Raw genomic sequence first — 16,244 nt, forward strand, 5'->3', positions numbered from 1 at the left:
AAACAAACAAAAAAAAAACCCCAAAACAAAACACTCACCTCCAGCTGGGGCACTACTTCTGCCAAGAACCCCCAGAGTTCAGTCAGGTACCTTTCATTCCCTTCACTGGAACAAACAAGATAGCTAGATCTGTGCCAGCTGCCCTGATCTTGTTTCCTTTGACCAAAACCCCATCAACTTCTGACCTTTGCTGATGGGCTGAAGGGAAAAAGAAGGGTAAGAGATGAACTCTCTGCATGTCATTGAAAATCTGGATTTTTTTAAACACAAGGCCTGACATGAAAGCTTCTATAAGGTATTAAGAAATCCAGGTTTGTGCTATTAAATAGGCGTTTATGGAGGAAAAACACTGGAGTGATCTTATTTTAGAATAATAATCCCATTTATGGGGCGCCTGGGTGGCTTAGTCGGTTGGGTGTCCGACTTTCGCTTAGGTCATGATCTCGTGGTTTGTGGGTTCAAGCCCTGCGTCGGGCTCTGTGCTGACTGCCAGCTCAGAGCCTGGAGCCTATTTCAGAGTCTGTATCTCCCTCTCTCTCTGACCCTCCCCTGCTCACGCTGTCTCTCTCTCTCTCCTAGAAATAAAAAAATAAAAATATTTAAAAAAAAAGAATAATAATCCCATTTTACATAGTTGTGGTGAAGGTTAAAGAGCATGATGCATATAAAAGTTGTTTGTGAATTCTATAAGCCTATCTAGAGATTAAATATTGTTAAATACTAACTAAATATTATATAAATATTAACTAAGTTGCTAAATGTTTACATGATGTTGGGATTCACATAACTCAAATCTGCCCTTTATTAGTACTTGTCTGTAATTTTGGCCACTTCTAATCTCTTAAGCAGAAATATGGAAGCTAATGCTGGCACCATGTAGTTTATCAGTACTGCCTTGTCTTCCCTTTCGGCTGCTTCCAGTCTACACTAAGCCTTGATGCCAGAGAGTTGTATGGGGAAGAAGAGAAGCTTTTGCATGACAGTCCTAGATTTGAAACTCATTTCCACCATTTACAGTGTAACTTTTGTCGAGCCATTGAACCTCTTTGAGCCTCAGTTTCAGATAACAGTAATTTTGCAGAATGGCAGTAATTTGAAGGAATATATATTAATGGCAATAGTCATTATTTTTAAAACACTCTTTGCCAGGCATGGTACTTGAAACTTTATATCTAATTCTTAATAAAGCGCAGATAAGAAAACTGAGGCTCACAGAAGTACAAAAAGTACCTAGCAAGCATGATGTCTGACATATAGAAGATGATCAGTAAATTGTATCACATGGAACCTTCCTTCTGCGCCTCTCAACCTTTAATATACATGCCAGTCATCCAGCAATCTTCTTTAGATTCTGATTCAGAAGGTTTGCATAATGCTGTTATTCTCTGGACCACACTTTGCGGTCCTCAGTGACTCCATGGTCTGATAGTGATTCTCAACCCTAGGTGCTTTTTTTTTTTTTTTTAAGTTCCAGAAGCAGTTCAAACTTTTTTTAAGCACTGGCCTTCCTTTATTCAAAGAAATCATGTGTTAAATCTATACGTGTGTGTGTGTGTGTGTGTGTGTGTGTGTGTGTAGACAGAAGTGGAGTTTCTCTAGTTGAATCTCAGGTAGGGAGGAGGCAGAGAGATTAGTGACCCAAAAGACCTCGTTGGAGTGCCGCTGCTCCTAGGAGCAACAGATTTGAAAACCACAGGTCTCCGTAATACATTTCCAATTCCTCTCATGACATTTGATGCCCTACATTATCTAATCTCAGTGCGGCATATTTGCTTTTCTCCCAACAGGGAACTCGCTTTCCTTCTCCTTGCTTTATTTCTACACAGTGTCTTTAACCCCTGATGCCCCATCTTCCTGTACCTGTTGACATCTTCTTCATCTTTCCAAGCCAGTTTAATTGCCACCTTTTTTTTTTAATGAAGTCTTTCCCTAGAAAAGGTGCAGTCCTTGTCAGAACCACCTGTGGGACATGTTCAAACCACATGCTTACCCTGACTGACAGAGTCTGTTGTCTCTTCTCTAGACACAAGACCTGGAAGTGCTGTGGTGTAAGAAAGCCCACCCACCTGGAAATGCTGGAAATCAGTCTTTTTGCAGGGCTTCCATAGCATCTTAATTATGAGTCCTGTGGAACACATACATCTTGTCTTCTCCCATGTTGCCCAGATGAGATGCCCGTTAGGGATCAGGACTTTTCTGTTTGTTTTTTTTTAATCTTGCTCAGATCATAGCACACTGCTCTACACGGTGCTTTACACTGAGGAAAAAATGTTGGAAACTCTTGAATATAAGTCCGACACCCAGTACCCAGTATTTTGGTATAAATGTTAGAAAACAAGGGCACCTGGGGGGCCCAGTCAGTTAAGCATCTGACTTCAGCATCTGACTTCAGCTCACGTCATGATCTCACGGTTCAAGAGTTCCAGTCCCACATCAGGCTCTGTTCTGACAGCTCAGAGCCTGGAACCTGCTTCACATTTTGTCTCCCTCTCTTGCTGCCCCTCCCCCACTCACACTATGTCTGTCTCAATCTCAAAAATAAACATTAAAAACAAAATTTTTAAAAATGTTAAAAATCAGTAAAGCTACATTTGGAATGATACCAGGGAAGCTTGTATTCTGTCGTCTGTAAGTAGTAACATTTTTGAGAACTAAAAATTCAGAAGGATTTGACTTCCTCAAAACTATGTAGGGCCATCAGACACTTGCACTTTTGTCAAAAGCTTATTTAACCTGCAGATAAGATCAGTAGGCACGTTAAAGCGTATAGTCTTCCTGTCTAACACATGTCTGGAAAATTTTTAAATAATAAAGTAACATTACCTGCTGCACTGGCTAGCTCACATGCCAAAATTGTTCTTACAGTACAGATAAGAGAGGCTAATTCTGGAAGTCTTGAGTACCTTAAGAACTTTCATCTCTGTACAGAATAGAGAAGAGGCAAGAGAGTCAAGTTGGGAGGTGGGCAACAAAAGCAGTTTTGCTAGAAGTCATACATTTCCTAGAAAAATGAAGAGAGTACCATAAAATCAGTATTTCTAGTTTAAAAAGCTGAAAAAAAAGAAGAATTTGGTAGCTAAAATAGAAATGGTTTTTTACCAAAACTAAATCTAGTCCTTGAACCATGCCCAGGATAAAAAGGTGAAAGGAAACCCAGGTGTTAGTTTTGATCTCTGGTCTCCTCTCTTACACAGGGCAGTCCATCATAATGGTAACTATATAGTTTTTGCGGTTGAGCCTTCATATCTAAATTGACAGCAGTTGTGAAAAAGTAAGAGCCTCTCCTTAGGATCAGAGCTCTCTGGTTTTCTGCTGTGGGTGTGGTCTTGAACAAAGCATTTCACTTTGGAGAACCTTAATTATATCACTTTTATTTTATTTTTTTTTTCAATGTTCAGTTTCCTTTAATGACCCCCATTTATCACTTTTAAAATGAAGGCTTTGGGGGTATCTGAGTGGCTTAGTCAGTTGAGCATCCAACTTCAGCTCAGGTCACCATCTCACAGCTCGTGAGTATGAGTCCCACATCGGGCTCTGTGCTGACAGCTTAGAGCCTGAAGCCTGCTTCAGATTCTGTGTCTCCCTCTCTCTCCCCCGCTCATGCACTCTCTTTCTCTCTCTCTCTCTCTCTCTTAAAAATAAATAAGCATTAATAAAGGCTTTTTAAATGAAGACTTTGGGTAGAAGAAATCTTCAATGAGAGGAGCTTTTTCATTTTTCAGATTCTCACCTCCCCCCCACCACCACCAAATACATGCTAAGAATCACTGCCGAAGTAGGTAATTTTTTCAGTGAGGAAGAGGATATGTTGAAAGGAAGAGGAAAAAAAAAGTCTCCAAATAACTCGATTAACTTACTTCTAAATCCTTTCAGCTTACTAAAGGATGAAAAATTCTATAATTCAGTATTTTCAGTAATTCTTGTTGATTTTATGCCTAATTGTCTAATTCAGTAGAATTCCAGTCCTGTTCTAATACTTCTGCTTCTTCTGTGTTTTGACAAAGTTGAACTATATGGTCTCCCAAGTCTTTACAATTGTAACCTTATTTTTAACAACCCACATATACAAAATAAGATTTGGTTCTTTTTGACTGTGACTTACCTTTGTCCTTACAAAGATAATGTGTCTTATTAAAATGCAGCTTAGGAGGAAAAGGAACAATATGCAGTGTTTCCCTGTGGTCTTCCTTCCCATTCCCCAATTTCTCTGTTTCTCCCTGCTCATTATTTTGTAGTTATGTCTTAAAATTTTAAGTCTGTTGCAAAGCTGTGTCCTCATTGCAATATACCGCACATTGGGAAAATTTAAATACATACAAACACACAACGTTACATGTACTATAGAAAGAAGCAAGAAGTGTAAGGTGTCATGACCTCACAGTCTTCATTCTTCAATAACTTCAGAAGACTAGTTTTACTCACTAAGCATACTATCTTACTAGCTACTACCTTCCTTGGGAAAAGGAAGTATTGTGATTATTAAGTAGTAGTTATTTTTTTTCATTTACAAACCTCTTTTTCTCTAGTTTCTTCCTCTCTACTAAGTTGTTGACACCGTTAACAAAGGATACAAATAGATGATGGTAGTGACTTTAAAGTAAGATTTGATAAAAGCTATGTACAGTCAAGTGAAATCATTTTTTTTATTCTTCACATCTCAAATCTGGGAAGTGTGATTGAGGACAGAGATCCTCCCATTTATTAAGCACTCATCAACAAAAAGTATGAAATAATTCTTTTTCTTGGAATACTTCAGGAATAAGGACCAGATCACTAAGAACCAGAAAGACAATGTGTGAAGGAGAAATATTAACCATTCAGTTCTGCTTCAAGCTTAGTGAACCAAATGGATCTTTTCTCTCACCACTATTATATCCTAACTTCCTAAGATGTTGTGGTGGGCTTTGATGTTACTGCTCTTCAAGGAAAATAAAAAGGAAAATATATATACAAATATAGGAAACCTCAGGAGTTTATGAAATAAACCTTCATCTGTCTCTTCAAGAGCTACAATCCTGGGCTGTTTTCTCAACACCCTTTTAGCCCTAGGGCATGTTTTTCACTATCAGAATGAGTTCTTTTTTTCCTGTGACCCAGATAATGCTGTTGCTTAATATTTCTTCTTTCCCCAGTATTAAAAGTCCTATAAATAACTTTTTATAATGTTGTGTTTGCATAGAATGTTACCACTTCCAAAAGAGTACTTAGTCTTTGAGAGGATGGGAGATGTCACCGAGAAGAATGTAGCTAAGTTGAGGCCTACGGGACAAATAGAATGGTCAGACCTACAGAGCATCTTATCCAAAGCCAGGAGGCAGGGAAAAAAAAAAAAAAGCCCAACTGTCTTGCAGGTTTATAACTAAGTCCAGTACTACTGGAGAGTGGGGCTGCAGGAAAAGGGAGTGGCAAGAGAGGAGGCCAGAGAGGTCAGCTGGAGTCGGGGCTTTTTGAAATGCTTTGTATGCTTCAAAGAAATTTGGACTTGATCTTGAAAGTATTAAGAAGCCAGAGAAAGTAGATCCCATTTAAAGGATTTTCTGGTAATTGGCCAATCAGCAACAGTTGGTGGATGGATTGGAGGAAAGCAAGATTGGAGGCAGGGAAACAGGACGCTAATGCCATCATGTAAATAAGAGTTAATGCAGCCAGTAGACAGATTACAGAGACAGATTCTACAGGCTTTGGGGAATTTAGAGTACAGAAGGAGAAAGCATAGTCAAGGATGACTCAGATTCCTCACCAGATAGAGGTTCCATCAGTATTTGATAGGTTGATTGTCAGAGGTGGATAACGAGATACCTAGAAAGAAGATGAGAAAACAAGGAAACTGAGAGTAGAACCCCTTGGGAAACAGACACTGAAGAGATGTCACTGGAGGGGATGAAAGAATTGGAGAATTACCCTAAAACAGAGAGAGTCTCTTGAAGAGATACCTGGGGAAGAGAGCTTTTTAGGAATCAGGGAGTAGAAGCTACAGTTTTAGTAAAATGAAAACAAAAAGCACTGTTGGATTTAGCAACAAATAGGCCGTGAGAACAGGGTGAAAACATTTCCCCTGCAAATCCCCCCACTCCCACATGTTTTTTTCTCATTTCACTTATACAGTACGATGGTATTTCCCCTCTTCTGTACTGTCCTTATCTGTAACTGCTCTGAGCCTTGCTATCATATTTTCTTTTAAGGGATAGGACTAGTCTTTCCTTCCAGTTTGACATTAGAGAAACATATGTTATTGTGTGTTAAGCAAGCAGCTCAGTATTCCCACAGCTGTTTACTCTCAAAGGGACTTTGAATGTATGTGCAGCATGTCATTTGCCTGTGAACAGTGTGCTCACCACTGGAAGGGATGAATTCACCTATGTGGAATCTGACATAAAAGCAGAGATTTCCAGAGCTTCTGAAAAATCCCTTATGTTGTCTCCTCTTCCCCACTCCAGCCCCATCAATTTCAGGTTTGTGTGGACATACCAGAGATTCTCTACAAAGGCAAGTTCCTTGTCCTGTGGAGCCAGAATCCCTATGTTGCCTGGGCTTCCTTATTACCCTTTTTCTAGCTCAGAGTCAGTGTTAAGTGAAAAGGCAGCAGACACAGCCAAAATTTCTTGGCCTTAGAATCACAGTTGGGGCACAGCACATTGGAAGTATTCAGACGTATTTAAAACACCTTATGATCTAAAATAAAGAGAGTGGGTGCTTAGTTCTTTTCAGCATTTTTATTGTAAATTTCACATGTACAGAAGGGCTCATCCACTGTAGGGTGCAGCACAAAAAGCTGAACACAGTTTACAACGTTGATTCTCTAACAGAATTTCTCCAGGCGGCAACTTTGGTTATTCAACTGATTTGTACTTTGCTAATTGATACTTGCATTTTAATAGATTTATCTAATTGCATTTTATTTTGAAATGTAGCTCTATTCACTGTATTCATCTTTCTTCTTTAAAATAAAATCTTAAAATTAAAAACTTAAGGGTAGTAATCATTAAGAATACTGCAAGTGAGAAAACATTACAAATAACCTCATACCTAAAAATCATGATGTTAACTAGACATTCCATCCAGTGAAAAATTGGATTTCCTGGAAGTGGCAGCTTTGACTTCTAATGGTTTCCAAAGTTCTAGCTGAATACATATCCTAAGATTAGGTTGCAAGATAGTGGTGGTGGGTCTTGGTAGCCTGTTTTCTAGTCCTAGCATCTTGAAACCCTTCTTACAGACTCAGGCAATTAATCTTTTGCATGTGTTGGTGAATTTCTTAATCATCCACAGAGCATAACAACTAGAATAGCAGCTAACATTTGGAGGCTTCTTATTTGGGCTTCTACAGGCCCCATTTTCCAAGCTGTGAGAGTACATCTCTGCTAAAATTTTACAGTTGCTCCACAAGGTTAGTGCTGAATTGCCTCATTTCATACATGAGGAAACTAAGATACAGAACAATTATGTAGGGAGATTCCATATTTACCCAGGGCTTATCCAGATGGGACTGGGATTCAGACACAGAAGTCTGACTCAGGGCCATTCATGTTCTTCACCATCACCCTATAGTGCAGATGTCCTCTGACGCCAGCTTTTATTTGGTCAACTTAAGGGAGAAACGATCATTAAAAATATAAAATGGTCTGCAGCTTCACCTTCTCACTTTTTTGGCCCAAAGTATGTAAAAGCCCATTCTTCTGTTTCATGTAAACCCAAATCATTCTGACATATTAAAAAACCATTTGGTCAGTAGGGACTACTGGAGCTTCCAAATCTATACTGTCCAATATATGTGACCACCAGCTACATGGGCTAGATTTAAATTCATTAAAATCAAATGAAAATGAAATTCATTTCCTCATTCTCGCTAACTCCATATCACGTGCCTAATGGCCATGTGAGGCTAGTGGATGAGGCTAGATGGATGACCATAGTGGATAAGAATAGGCACTAAGACATTTCATTATCACAGAAAGTTTTATTAGTGCTGCTCTAGAACACTATTGTCAAATAAAATAGAAATATACGAGCAATTTGTGTAATTTTAAATATTCTAGTAGCCACATTAAAAAAATAAAAATAGGTAAAGTTAGTTTTAATATATTTTTAGCCCAATATATCTCAAATATTATTTCAATAAGTCATTAACAAAAAAGTAATGATGTATTTTACCTTCCTTTACCTTATCATTAAAATTTGAAATACATTTTGCAGTTTATAGCATATCTGAATTTAAACTACCTGCATTTCAAATGCTCAGTAGCTCCATGGCTGCGGTACTATACAACACAGTTCTGGACTTTTATCCCAGGGTTTCTCATCTGGGATATCTCAAAATGTGAATGGGTTGGGGGCATCTGGGTGTCCTAGTTGGTTAAGTGTCCAACTTCTGATTTGGGCTCAGGTCACAGGGCACAGCCCTGGGCTTGAACCCCATGTCAGGCCCCTGCCCTATGTACACACACTTGCGTACCCTGTCTCTCAAAAAGCAAAAAATGGGTGCCTGGGTAGCTCACTCGGTTAAATGTCCAACTTCGGCTCAGGTCATGATCTCATAGTTGGTGAGTTCAAGCCCCCTGTCATCTGGCTCTGTGCTGACAGCTCAGAGCGTGGAGCCTGCTTCAGATTCTCTGTCTCCCTCTGTCTCTCTCTCTCTCAAAAATAAATAAACATCAAAAAATTTTTAAAAAGCAAGGAAAACAAAAACAAAAAAAAAACACAAAATGAGAGTGGGACAGGGGCTATATGACCCAAGAACCATTACTATAAGCTTTGGGATTGGAGGAGGTGCACAAATGCCACTTTTCAGATCATAGAGGAGGCCAGACTTCTAAAACATAGTCTGTATGTATCAGAAGTAGTATCAGTCTCAGATGCATTTTAAAAAACACCACTCTGTTCAGGATAGTTTACTACCAGTAGTACTTTCTTTTAAAAGGGTACATTTGGATAGTATAAACCAACTCATAGTGATAATGTCAGCTGTGTTATTTAATACACTGTTGATAACTGCATAGACAGCTGACTGACTTCAAAGAACCAATAAAATTTGGTATCCTAAGAACCAAATAAGACTTAAAATGCACACTAATTAAATGTAAATTATTTATAGACATCGCCTACTTTTGTGAGCTATCTCCTGACTTCTACTCCTGAGTCCCTTCTTTGGTGACACTATTTGTTACTCCTCAGCCCAAATTATATGATTAACTGTGAGGACCATTCTTGGAAGATCATCTTAAAATTTCTCAAAATGACTCAGAGAAATTGTGTCTTGGTATTTGGGAAACATGTCTATGTACATTGTTTCATAGCTGTGTTCTCCCTGTGTGTATTTTTTAAACTAAATTTCTTCATCTACCTTGAAGTAATGTTGTAACTACAAACCTATAATTTACTCTACTTTTAAGTTCTTCCTTCTGATAAACTTATCTATTCATATTTAGTCTAATTATAGCTCAGGGTGTAACCATGTGTATTATTCATCTGAATGAGTGAGCTTGTCTGGCAACAAGGAGCTGTTGTTGCCAAATCTTTATTGTCATCTGGCCTGAATATATTCTGTTTATAGCTCACCGTCAGCTTCAGGAGAGGTAGGTAAAGAGGATGCGGCAGAGACATTATACTTTAGCCTCATGCTCTACTTCTCAGCATATATTACATTTGCAATAAACTGATATTATTTTTTTTATTTCATCCTTTTTAAATAAGAGAAATCAAAACTAGAGATAAAATTGAACTCTGCTTCGGGGCACCTAGGTGACTCAGTCAGTATATGTGTTCGACTTTGGCTCAGGTCATGATCTCACACTTCATAAGTTTGAGCCCCGCAACGGGCTCCGTGCTGACAGCTCAGAGCCTGGATCCTGCTTCGTATTCTGTGTCTCCCTCTCTCACTGCCCCCCCCCCCACTTGGACTCTATGTGTGTCTCTCTCAAAAATAAATATTAAAAACATTTTTTTAAACTGAACTCTGCTTCATTCCTCATTTTCAGAGCTATCCCATCAATCAGCCTACTTCACCTCTCCTGTTCCCTGCACGACCACTCTCATGAATTTAGATCTTTTTTAGTTCATTTCTTTAAAGACTTGGGCATAAATATGTGTTCACAAACTATATAAAATATTGTTTTATATTTCTAGTTTATAGAACAGGACCATACTGTACATATGCTGCATCTTGCTTTCTTCATGTATGATTTTGGTAGACGTTTTTGGCACACTTGTTCTTAATACGAAAATTGGATACATATATAGGAACATATCTAACACATAAGTAAGTTATGAGACCTCATAATGAAACAGGTAACTCCTGAATCCACCATACATACTGAAAAGGAGACCATCACCAGAGCCAGTGCAGCTTCTGGATGCTTCTCCTCCATCTTCTGGTTCTACCCAGGAGTCTACTCTTTTTAACTTTGTTCTCATTCATTTTCTTGCCATACTACATATGTATGCGTCCTCAACAACGTATTTTCCTGTTTGGTCATTTTGAAACTTGGTGAAAATAGTATCATATTGTATATATTCCTTTAGACCTTTTTTTAAAATTTAGTATGATATTTTTAAGATTTTCCATCTTAATCAGTATATATTCACTGTCATGTAGTATTCCTTTGGGTGAATTTATTCCTTTTTCTCTCAGTGGACATCTGTGTTGTTTCCAATTTTGCTCTTACAAATGGTGTTTCCATGAACATTCTTGTATATGTCTTCTGGTGCACATGTGTAAAAATTTCTCTGGGGTATGTACCGAGGAATGCAATTGAAATGTAACATAGGAGTATATAGATTCAACTTAAAGTCCACATTCTTATCCAAAGTGATTTAACACATTTCAGCAATATATAGGAATTCTTGTTTTTCCACATCCTCATCAACAGTTGATTTTGTCATGCTTTTATTTTTGCCTGTATATTGTGTAAAATAATATTCAACTGTGATTTGAAGTTTTCATTTCCCTGATTTTAACTAAATTGAATATTTTTCATATGATTATTGGCCATTCATGTTTCTTCTGTTTTAGAAATAACTATATCTTTTATAAAGGATTGCTAGTTTTTTTCTTTTTGATTCATAGGAATTCTTATACTCTGGACACTAGAATTTGGTCAATTTTATGTGATCCAAATATCTTTTCTCAGTTTGTGGCTTGTCATTCTCTTTAGGCAACCTCTTAAACTTCTGACTTTTGCATTGAAGTGCTTAATCCGTCTACAACAAGGCTTTGTGTATTTATTGAAGTAGAAATCCAGTTTTTCTATTTGCCATATACAAAAACTGTTTTCTTAGCCCTACCACTTCTGACATAGATCAGATTCCTGTGTGTGGAAAAGTTTGAGAATTTTCCTTGAGCTTCCAAACACATTTTAGAATCAAGTTGTCAAATTTCTTTTTTTATAAGTTTCTTTTATTTATTTACTTAGAGAGAGACAGAGAGAGAGAGAATCTCAGGCAGCCTCCTCACTATCAATTCAGAGCCCAGTGCAGTGCTCAATCCCACAAACCATGAGATCATGACTCAGCCGAAATCAGAAGTCAGATGCTTAACCATCTGAGCCACCCACGTGCCCTTTCAAGTTTCATTTCTTAAATAACTGGTAGACTTTTTATTGGAATTGGATTGGATCAATATGGGAAAAATTGACATCTGTAGGATGCTGAGTCTCCCTACTCATAAACTTGGTATCTCTCTCCATTTATTTAACTTTCTTTGTATTTCAGTGTTTTATAATTCCCTCCAAAAAAAAAAAACCTTACATATTTTTATGAAACTAATGCATAGGCTTTTTTTTGGTATTTTTAATATGATTACAAGATATTTTAAAATATATTTTCTAATTCTGTTAGTATGTTGAAATTCAGCTGGTTTTTCATACTGATCTTACATCTAGCCACTTTATAAACTCTTATTAAGTTTAATAAATTGTATATAGATTTTTCTGTGTACATAAGTACTGTAAATGCTCAGAGTTTTATTTTTCCATCTCAATCCATACCTTTTGTTTCTCCTTCCTTGTGTCTTCTATACCTTAATGGATATGATCTCTAATACAATAATGATTAGAAGTGGGTGAGTCATAGTGGGTGACCTTATCATGTTCCTCAATTTTTAAAGGGTATACTTTTGATATTTTACCACTGAATATATTAGTTGCTATGAGGTTTGTGGTGGATACTCTTTACAAGGTTAAAGAAGTTTCTGTCTATTCCAGTTTTGCTAAAAAGCTTCTTTGTCATGAATGGCTATTATTAAAGCCTATTGAGTGCTTTTCCTGTACTCATTGAAATTATCCCTTTTTTTCAACTTTAATCTCTTAGTTAAGTTAATTACACTAATACTTTTCTATTATTAAACTATCCTTGCATTCCTAGTGTATATCCTAACTTAAATAAGACAAGTGGTTTTTTTGATACACTGCTCAACAATGAAGTTTTTGTAGATATAAACTAATTTCAAAATAAGAGTAGTAGCTAAATCTTTGTTGATGATAACATCTTTCCCAAAGGGTTGCCCGCTTTGCTACTGAACATGAGGGGAATTTATGGCTATTAGATATAGGTATTAGCTTGATGTAGAAAAAACAACACCGAAAAGCTAAACTATAATCTCATTTTGTCCTTTTGTTCACCTGAGAGAATGCAATTCGTGTGAGTCATGTGGGCCTTATTTTCCTCAGCGAGTTTCTCTGAGACTCAAAGACAGATGTTTACTGCTCATAGCCATGTTGTTTCACTTGCTTTCCTATTAATCCATCGTCACCAAACAAACAGGTACTCACTAGGCCCTAAGGGCAAAAATCTATTCCTCAAGGAACTTCTAGGGAGGTACAGAAAAAGTAAATACTTTAAAAATACAATTACAGGGGTGTCTGGCTGGCTCAGTTGGTAGAGCACGCAACTCTTGATCTTGGGGTTGTGAGTTTAAGCCCTGTGTTGGGCCTAGAACTTACTGTAAAACCTTTTTTAATTAAAAACATTGTTATAAAATGAAACGATACATCTTGTTTTCTACAGGCATGCTATTCATGATACATGAGGGCTGAGGGGGCGGAGGTTCTTTGGTTGGAAAAAGAGAAAAGAGGAAGATTCAGATGGGATATGATAGTTGAGCAGAGTTGTATGGATGATGAACATGCACTGATCTCTGTGAACCTCATTTGTATTCTCAGTTGTTAACAGAGAGATTAGACTATCTTTTATTCAACTTTCTTTTCTCTAGTGGCCCTTCTTCAAAAATTTGTCTCTTTCACTCTATGACCAAATCATCTTTTTTAAGACCTTACAAATAATTTCATGCTTTATTAAACATTTGTGCTTCTGCCTCAGGTCTGTGGTCCTAGGAATCTTTTGTTTAATAGGTTTAGGATTGTGGATGGCAAAACAGAATCTTCCTGATTCTATTTTATTAAGTGATACCAACATCTTTTCTTTATAGAGTATTGATGATACTGACAAATGAACCATCATATAGAATTACCCTACTTGTTGTGTTTTATTGTAATTGCTCAATTTATTGTTACCATAAATAGAATTTTTTAAATTTCAGGGTTTACATAATCTCTAAGCACATTTCATTTGTATGTCTTATTTCAGTGCTGGACCCAAAGGAGACAACATTTATGAATGGAGGTCAACTATATTGGGACCCCCAGGATCTGTCTATGAAGGAGGGGTGTTCTTTCTTGACATTACCTTTTCACCAGACTATCCGTTTAAACCCCCTAAGGTCAGTATGAAGTATTCATCCATTTTTAGCAATATGTATTGTTGTATATGTGTATACATATACATATTCTTAAACATACATATCTAGGTATGCATGTCTATTCTGTTAACACAGACAACTTTCCAAGGCTAATTGTATTTAAAAGGAAACAGAATGTGAAAAATTATAGGTTCTTTCCCTACCCTAGCCCCTTACTCATATTTCATTGCTTTTTCTCATCCTTTCTCAGTGTCTCTCCTTTCTGTGGTTTATGTTGTAATGTAACATAAAGCAGCATGTTATGGGTGGAACTAGGTGAGTGAGATTGGTCCTGTGCCAGCCCTGGAACCTAGAAAACCAGACGTAGCCTGAAGCTGGAGCCAGAATGAAGCCCAGGAGCCAGACTAATTGCAGACGGAGTCCTGCTACACAAGTCTTAGGGTACCAGCTATGGAGCTTTGAGTTTTGAAAGTTCAGCTGCTCACATGAACTGTACATGTACTAGAATGGAAAGTGTGACCCACAAGGACTTAAAAACGATGCCAAGAACATTTAGTAGATAAGTATTTGTAATAGCTGCCTAATATAAATGACTATTTAATGAACATAGAATTTACAGTTATTTAAGACAAAATTATACACTTTAAGAATTCTTCACATTCCTTTCTGTTGTCTTTAAGTCAGTTATTTGATGGGTTTTAATTCTTTCTCCACTTTGAAAAGGAAAAGACCCTAAGGATACTGACTCTGCAAACGGCCACCAAAAAAGAATTCTCATTTGACCTGACTTAACCTCACATTGCAGAGGGAAATAAAACTTACTTGAGATATATGTTGGAGTGGACAGTTTTAAAAAGTGAAAATAAGAGTTTACTCCATGAATTTCTGTAATTCCTCTCCCTCCCTCTTAAGTTCCCCCACTTTTTTCCCCTTTCTCTTCCTTTCTTCCTTTTGTTCCACTGATGCTTGGATATTGTTTGTTATCAAAAGAAAAGCAACAACTGTAATTTTACCAAAGAAGAAACCAAGGCACAGAGAAACTAAGTAACTGTCCCAGCATTATACAGCAAGCAAATAGTGGTGTCAGTATTTGAACCCAGGAAGGTGGACTCCAAAGCCCATGTTCTTTTTCTGCATTACACAGTACATCTTGTCTAGGCTGATGGACCTGGTGGCACTGGTGAACACCCATACCTGCATTAGGTTGGTTTTCAGTGATGAAGCTGTAGTGTATCTAATATTTATTTTCTCCTTTTACTGCCAGTGATGTGAGGACCTTTATTGGACAGGCTTTTCAGTAGAGGAAGGACAGAGCGGGGAAGAGGAGGAAAAGTTCAGATCAGGGAGGTGTTGTGTGGCCTGTGAGTCTGGTGCAAGCTGTTCTATACATCTGAAATATGCATCTCAGAAAATGTGTGGGCTTATCCAAGTTCAGCATGACAGAAAGGTGTGGATTAAAGCTAAAAAGGGGGAGCTAATAAGTTAGATAAAATAATTCTGTGTCCAAAAAGGCCTGGATGACTGAAAGGGTGGCCTGAAACTAACAGGATGGAATTTAAATGGCTAAATGTGTAGTATTTCGATGAGAATCAGAAGGAAACCATGGTACAAGATAGGAAGGAGAGACCTTACTTCATGTTCATGTAAATAAAACTGTGGGCTTTTAACTGACTAAAATTCTTTGGGAACTTAAGATTCCTGAAGCTGTAAGGTGACATTTTTTAGGAGTAAGACTCCAGAACTCTGCACCAGTCGCACTGTATCTGGAGTGCTTCATTCACTCCTGAGCTCTTCATTTTAAGAAGAACAAGAATAAGCTGGGGAAAGAGTCGTCCACATTCCTGAGCTGCTTCATTAGGTAAAACAGTATAGTAGGCATCTGCTGTGCCAACTCCTTTCTTTTTCTCGAATACCCAACAAAGGGTTAGATGTTCTCTTTCACAGATGAGGAAGCTTAGGTGAGGCCTAGAGAGGTTTCCAGTAATAGACAAGCAAGAATTTACTGAATTCTGACTTTACAGACCATGTACTTTCCACTGTAGACCTGGAGATGTTCACTAATAAATGTAGGACTAGAAGGAATGTGATAACTGTCCTCAGATGTTTCAGGAACTGTGGTGTGGGTTAGGATTTAGACCTTACTCTGGATGGCTGGATGGGACAAATCTAGAAGCAGGAGCGTGTCACTTACAGGGAAGTAGGTGTTAATTCTTATGAGGAAAATCTTATCCTCAAGTGTACAGTGTGTTTTTGAATAGCTTGACTTCTGAGACAGTGGGCTTCCCTTTACTGGGAGTAAAAATTTGCCAGTATTTCTGTTTTAAAAAAGCAGAATTAGTACCTGTCAAGAATATTACCAGAAAAACATTAAGTTCCTCCACTGAATGAATTTGATTAAACAATCTCTTAGGACAAAGGAAAAAATCAAACTTTGGTAACTCAGATCACAATTTAAATGCACATTTAAATGTGCACCTGTGGGAAGTCTTTCAAAGCAAATTATCACCACCTAATTTATCAGTTTTAGAAACCAGATTTTGTAGACAGATATGCT

General features: G+C 37.6%; 1 protein-coding gene across 1 annotated transcript in view; it reads left to right on the forward strand.

Annotated features, from left to right (window-relative positions):
• Window positions 1-16,244, forward strand: part of UBE2E2 (ubiquitin conjugating enzyme E2 E2) — a 373,168-nt gene that overhangs the window by 273,128 nt on the left and 83,796 nt on the right. The window contains exon 3 of the mRNA XM_077760694.1: window positions 13,579-13,711. Within this exon, the coding sequence (XP_077616820.1) occupies window positions 13,579-13,711 (133 nt within the window). The remainder of the gene's footprint in view (window positions 1-13,578; window positions 13,712-16,244) is intronic.

This window comes from Crocuta crocuta, unplaced genomic scaffold, assembly GCF_008692635.1.
Source record: "Crocuta crocuta isolate KB4526 unplaced genomic scaffold, BGI_CrCroc_1.0 scaffold253, whole genome shotgun sequence".
Classification (NCBI taxonomy): domain Eukaryota; kingdom Metazoa; phylum Chordata; class Mammalia; order Carnivora; family Hyaenidae; genus Crocuta; species Crocuta crocuta.